Source organism: Malania oleifera, chromosome 11 (genome assembly GCF_029873635.1).
Source record: "Malania oleifera isolate guangnan ecotype guangnan chromosome 11, ASM2987363v1, whole genome shotgun sequence".
Lineage (NCBI taxonomy): Eukaryota > Viridiplantae > Streptophyta > Magnoliopsida > Santalales > Ximeniaceae > Malania > Malania oleifera.
In genome coordinates, this window is record NC_080427.1 from 27,111,850 (window position 1) to 27,118,150 (window position 6,301).

The window sequence follows — 6,301 nt, forward strand, 5'->3', positions numbered from 1 at the left end:
TTCCTAGGTCCATAAACTCCAAATAAACAATTAAACTCCCAAGAATAACCCATTTGCTTAATTCCCTAAATCTTACCCTAACCTTGGAGTTGTGTCTGGAAAGCCTAGTTGAAAAATCTACTCCACTAGACTTGTAGAGAAACGCTCTTAGAACCACATGGTGGTTTCAGTTTGTCAGTTAGACTAAAGATTTGAGAAAAATTGAGGAGAAAGAGTGGGTTTACCTTACCCCAGGAGTGGTGCCTACAACGCTCTTACGAAAAATCAACTCCAGAAGAAATGTCGATGGCGGAGAATGGAACTAGTGGTATCTTCCATTTTTCGATCGGCGACCGTTTAGTAAACGAAATCAAGGAGAGAGAGAGAGAGAGAGAAGGAAGGAGGAGAGAGAGCGACGATCAGAGAGATGCAGATAAGCTCTCTGTAATCAATTTGATTGAAATCAGGAAGCTTCTCATCTTCCTGATGCTTTTCATTTCCTTTTTTGTTTTTTTTACTTTATTTTATATATATATATATATATATATATATATATATATATATCTTACCTATTCTTATACATTTACACATATATATTTAACCATCATATAACTTAATTAATTAATTCAATTTAATCATAATTAATTAATTAATTAATTAATAATTAATCTTAAATTTTTTTCCCGGTTACTACATTTATTGTAACATATTAGTTCATTAGATGGTCATGGACATTGTTTTATTCACACATTTATAAATAATTTAACTTAAATCTTAATTTCTATAGGATTTGTTTGGATCAACGACTTTAGTTTGAAAAAAGAAAAGGAAAGTAAAATAAAGGAAAAATTTTCTATTAATAATGTGTGAAAGAAAAAATTATTTTGTTTATTGACTTACAATGTGTTTTATTTTATTTTTCACTTTTCTTGATAACCAAATTTGATTTTCCTAATAACCAAACAAATATAAAAGTGAAATTCTTTAATGTTAGTTTTGGAAACATGAATTTTGGACATTTAAATTAATTTGAATAAATTTCAATACAATTTGTTATTACATCTTATCCAAATCGAATGAACTCCAAATCCAAGTACTCTAAAAAAATGTGGTAATTATATTTTCCTTTTTTTTTTTCCTTAACTCTTTCCAAATTCCAAACTATTATTAATAATACAATAAAACAAAGTCCACGCCAACTGACCTACACAATGACTCCAATTTTTTTATTTATATCAGCTACACAAGCATGCTGATGAGAGTTCCCCTCCCACACCAAGACCATACAAATACACATTTGCCTCGAAGAGCACATACCAAAGACAAACGAAACATACAGAAAATAAATGACAGAGGCATCGAGCCACTTGTTTATTATGAAAATGCATTGAATGGATTGTGTGTTGCTATTTGTGGTGACCAAATTTGGCTTGACAACCGACGGCGAGACGATATTCATTGCTGGGCCTGCAAAGAATGTGCAAAATATGCAGTGAAGAGATCAGCAATTGTAATACCTCATCAAGAAGTAAAATTGAAGGAAGCAAAATAGCAAGATCAGAATAACATATCAGGGAGCGAGGGACAACCAAGAAGCGCTTCTTGTAGTGTTCGACCACCTCTTTGAGACCAACTTTTGTTTTCGTGTAAGCCTCAATCTTGTTCAACTCCTGCACGAGGATTCATACATAAGAAAAAGTGTGTTGTGCTGATAAATGACTTAACTCAGGATGTGTCATGTGAATCGATAGTGTGTAATCTTTTGATTGGCTTTTTAAGTTACTGTCATATCTAAGGAAGCATTTCCTTAGCTTGATCAATAACTCTTCTCCTCAAGACAAGCACACACCCCAAAAACGCATATTGAAAAAATTTTCTCGGCCCAAACGATCGTGAGAATTAACTTTGTAATAGCTTATGCATTATGTTCCGAATTTATAACTAAATTATCAAAGCCCCATTGTGGTAGAAACAACAATATCTACGTAACTTCCATTCCCAAGCATACAACACAGCATACCCACTTCTTGTCTGTGAAGAGCTCCAAGGTTAAGCAACTTCCAATTTAGTTATTCAAGCCAATATAAGGTCTATTGATCCATTAAATGGAGAAGCAGTTTGGATATATACAACTAATTAAATTAAACTTGGTTAATTATTGGGGTACATAATTAAAAGCTTATGATAAAAATAAATGTACCTCAATCCAAGCACCCAATTTAGGTCTTCCAGATGTAATGTCATACTTCCACACATCCGACAAGAAGACTTGAAAGCTTTCGATGAATGTAACATAAGCTATATCCACCTGTAGATCACATAATGTTGCTCAAAAAAATGACGAAATGCTCAGATCAAATAAAAAATTAAACGCTATATCATGTCTTGAAACCTTATCGTTCATTTCGAATTTTCAATATCATGAAATGAACATACGCTCTTGTCAGACAGGGTCTGAAATAGAAATTTATAGCTAGGTTTATTGAAATAAAGTGCAAAATGAATCATTTAGGAATGTCCAGAATGATGCATATACAGGATCACTTACCAGACTGAACTGGCCGAGGAAGAAAGGCCCATCATCAAATTTGCTAAGGGCATTTTCTAAGTAATCAAAAGTAGCACCTGAATTCAATTTGTAGATTAAAGTCAATCTATATACATATAACTAACATCATCGTGTGTTACAGCTCACAAATCAAAATTCAAAAGCCAACAAATTTGGACTCACCAACTTCATTCACTTTGTCTCCTTTAAATGCGCCAAAAACTGTCTTGATAAATGTATCTGAATAGGATAACAACTCTTCGCCAAACTCTCTTTTAGCAGAATCCTATAATATTTCAGAGCAACACTCACTGAATTTTTTTTATTTACGGAGAGAGAGAGAGTAAAAGTTTTAAATCTTACGTGAGGGAGGAGTGCAGGCCCTTCAAAATTGCTATCAATGTACTTGATCAAATGTAGACTCTCTCCAATGACTTTGTTGTTGTGTTCCAAAGATGGTACCTATGGCAAAGGAAGAATGCAAATAAATGAGGGAAAGAGGATTTCATGCAGGGCCAGATCTAGGAATCACTTACAAAATGTATCCATTACAAAGAAAACTTAGGTTGTGTTGGGAGCATAAATTTGAGATCTCAGATTTAGATTTGTTTGGCATAAATACAAAATTCAATGCAACTTTATAAGTGTGTTTTATCCAAATCAAAGGTTAAAAGAATCCCATCTTTCCAAACATGGGTTTATTGCTTCATGTACTTTGGGATCTAGATGAGTTTATTATTGGTTCATAACCAAGTGTTTGGATTGGTTTAACATGTGCTTCACAGCCAAAGTAGTAATTATCAGACTGTTCACAAAATGATTTCTGAACTGCAAGGAAAATTCCAAATCTTTCCCAGTAAAAATCCAGAATAACAGCATATCTTCCTTCTTAATGCATTACATTTTCTACCAACTCAATGCCACTTTCATATTTTCCACGGACTACTCCCAACATTTTGACGAATTAAACCTTGCATTTCACTAGCAGTCCAACCCTTCTCTGAAATACCATTCAAGACCAGTTAAATGAAATTTGCAACCAAACTAACTGTATTCTCTATCTTCTGTCAAAGCAAGAGCCTAAGAATATTTCTTCAAAATCCTAATTCAAGGCATTTTTTCTGTCCTTACTCCTTAGTAACCCAATATGCAGGTGTTCAACCCGGCCAACACCAGATAAGTCCTTAATTATGCAATTCAAAATCTTTCGCATGAGTTGCAAATTGATGCTCAAACTTATTTATATAAAAACAAGTCATACTGTCATTATAATGATACCAATGTTCAAGCCATCTTTTCGGTTAGGCCCAAGAATGATTTTTAGAAGCAATATTGAATTCAGAGAACATCACCTTATTTTCAGGGTAAACTTTCTCCTTGTACCAAGCAGGCCTGTTTTGAAGGTTAATTGGAACTAGTTTAATTTTGTCTTGCAGTTCCTGCAGCACAGAAACTCAAAAAGTGAGGTAATTGAAGAACACAGGAAATGGTAGCCGAAGCACTTTACTTCAATACTATTAACGAGGATTTGTATATGCTGCTGCATTTGAAGATTTTGGAATCACCAAGCAAGAAAGAGCTTGAAGAGAAGAGTAATGGAGAGAGGTAAGAAATTAAAGAACCTTATAATTCCTGGTAATCCATACACGCTGTGCAAATGTGCATGCGTACGAAATATACAACCTTCAAGAAAAAGAAAGCCAATTTGGATGCATATATGGTCAGACAATGACAAGACAGTGAATTCAGGGTTGGGTTGGAAGTAGAGTATTCCAGAGAGAGAGAGAGAGAGATGGATGAATAAAGAATAATGAACCTTGTAGTTCCATCAAAGAGAGAGGGAGGTTGAGACGTGGAGTCCAGCGCTGGGGGAAGAACCTCTTCTTGCACGCTCCTGAAACATGTTTAACAAAATGAATGAAGGAGATCACCGTTAACCCACCCGTGATGAAAAAGAAAAACAAGAACTCATTAGCCCCATTGGAATCAAAAATCATAAGTTCAAGCCCAATTCTTTAATAACATCTTAGCAAATGATTTCAGATGGACAAATTGGAATATTATGGAATCAGGGCGACCAAAAAAAAAGGCATGCATAGTGAGAAACCCAAAACAGAGAGAGAGAGAGAGAGAGAGAGAGAGAGGAGAGAGAGAGAGAGAGAGAGAGAGAGAGAGAGAGAGAGAGAGAGAGAGAGTTGGGGGAACTTACGCAGCAGCCATGGGTGATTAGAGATAGAGGTACGCGGGTAGGTGTAAGGTAGATTTATGGAGTGATAAGGATCGGAGAGAACAAAAATTTCAGTTCAAATTCTTGGGAGATTGGGAATTGGCAGAGCCCTTATATAGGCGAAGGAGTAGTTGTTCTTCATTAGGCACTGCGTATGCATCTAAGGCGAAGGCAGTCGACAGCAATTACGCAATTAATCCACTTTACAGGGAGAGGGAAGAAAGAAGAAGACGACGACCCATCCACCTTCTCTCTCTCTCTCTCTCTCTCTCTCTCGGTGGACGCTTTCACGGCTACGTGCATGCTCTCTGCCATTAATCTATCTCCTTTATTTCTTGTTAACCTCTTGTCATGCCATGCGCTTAGCCGATGCGTAAGAGACATCTTTGTCGACATTTCCCTTCATCTTGAGTCAAGATTACACCATAAAATTAGTTAAGAACCTAATGATTCATATCTGCACTCTTAAAAAGAGACGTAGTCACTTTGAATCTTAATTGCCATTTGCTTCAAATGTTTTAAGGATAATTTATAATTTACCTGCCTTAATTGACTTCAACTCAATCTTTTGAATTTGCTAAATTCAAGAATTTTGTAATGAAACAAATAAATACTATTCATCTCTTTTCTTTTCTTTTTTTGGATCTGAAAATTATAATTATAGAATACCAAGGAAATGCAAAATTAACTCCCAAATAAGTATCTACTAAGCAAACAATGAGAAAGACTTACATGGCTGAGAATAACTACAATTCAATACATCAAAACTTGGGCATCCCGGGAGCTAAAGACGGGATGATAAAACAATCAAACAAATTTTGTCATAAGTGAGGGGTTTTCTAATAAATTTAGAAGGTGCCGCCCTCTTTTACCAAAAAAATCAAAGGGGAGCACTCCCCCAAAGCAATCCGCAAGTCATACAAGGCTAGAATAACAACTACTCAAACATCAGAATGTTAAAGCAAAGTGGAGGAATCTAGCAAACACAAATCACCAACACACTCACACAGCAAACACAAGGAAATTACGTGGTTTGGCCAAACTCGGCCTACATCCACGAGAGAGAGGGAATCTCACTATAAGATCAACAAGAGAGAAACAAGAAAGGAGGAGTAATACAGCTCAACTCAACTCTCCAAACTAACCTCTCTACCTCACACACAGCTCTTTGTTCTTCTTCTGTCTGTACATTTTTCTCAGACACACACAGCTTTACAAAGCAATGTACATATATATATAAGAGGAACATTGGGATGGAGCAGCAATAAAAGAAACATGCATGCTCCAGGCTGCGCATGCACCACGACGCTACAACTTCCAAGCAGAATAAATACACTCACATGGGCGGGTCAACAAATCACCCCCTCCAAACATGTGGGGGCAGTCACATATCCGCTGATGCTGCAACATTGTGACCTTGCCCTAGACTCAAGGCGTCCGCACCCCCTCGAGAGAGTGCCCGCACCCCCTTGTTGAGGTGCACATGCAAGGATCAACTTCTGGATGAATTCAATAGATCTAGGAGACCCATTGAATCTAAGCATAAC

At 36.2% G+C, this 6,301-nt stretch overlaps 1 protein-coding gene across 1 annotated transcript; it reads right to left on the reverse strand.

The window, feature by feature from the left end:
• Positions 1 to 1,078: 1,078 nt before the first annotated feature.
• On the reverse strand, positions 1,079 to 5,026 carry LOC131167904 (glutathione S-transferase L3-like). The gene is made up of 10 exons (XM_058126969.1): positions 4,737 to 5,026; positions 4,344 to 4,421; positions 4,150 to 4,210; positions 3,880 to 3,966; positions 2,891 to 2,989; positions 2,711 to 2,813; positions 2,528 to 2,604; positions 2,180 to 2,287; positions 1,569 to 1,649; positions 1,079 to 1,446 (listed from the first exon to the last, which is right to left on the reverse strand). The coding sequence occupies exons 1-10, from the start codon at positions 4,745 to 4,747 to the stop codon at positions 1,435 to 1,437; spliced, it is 717 nt and encodes a 238-aa protein (XP_057982952.1). The 5' UTR covers positions 4,748 to 5,026; the 3' UTR covers positions 1,079 to 1,434.
• Positions 5,027 to 6,301: the final 1,275 nt, after the last annotated feature.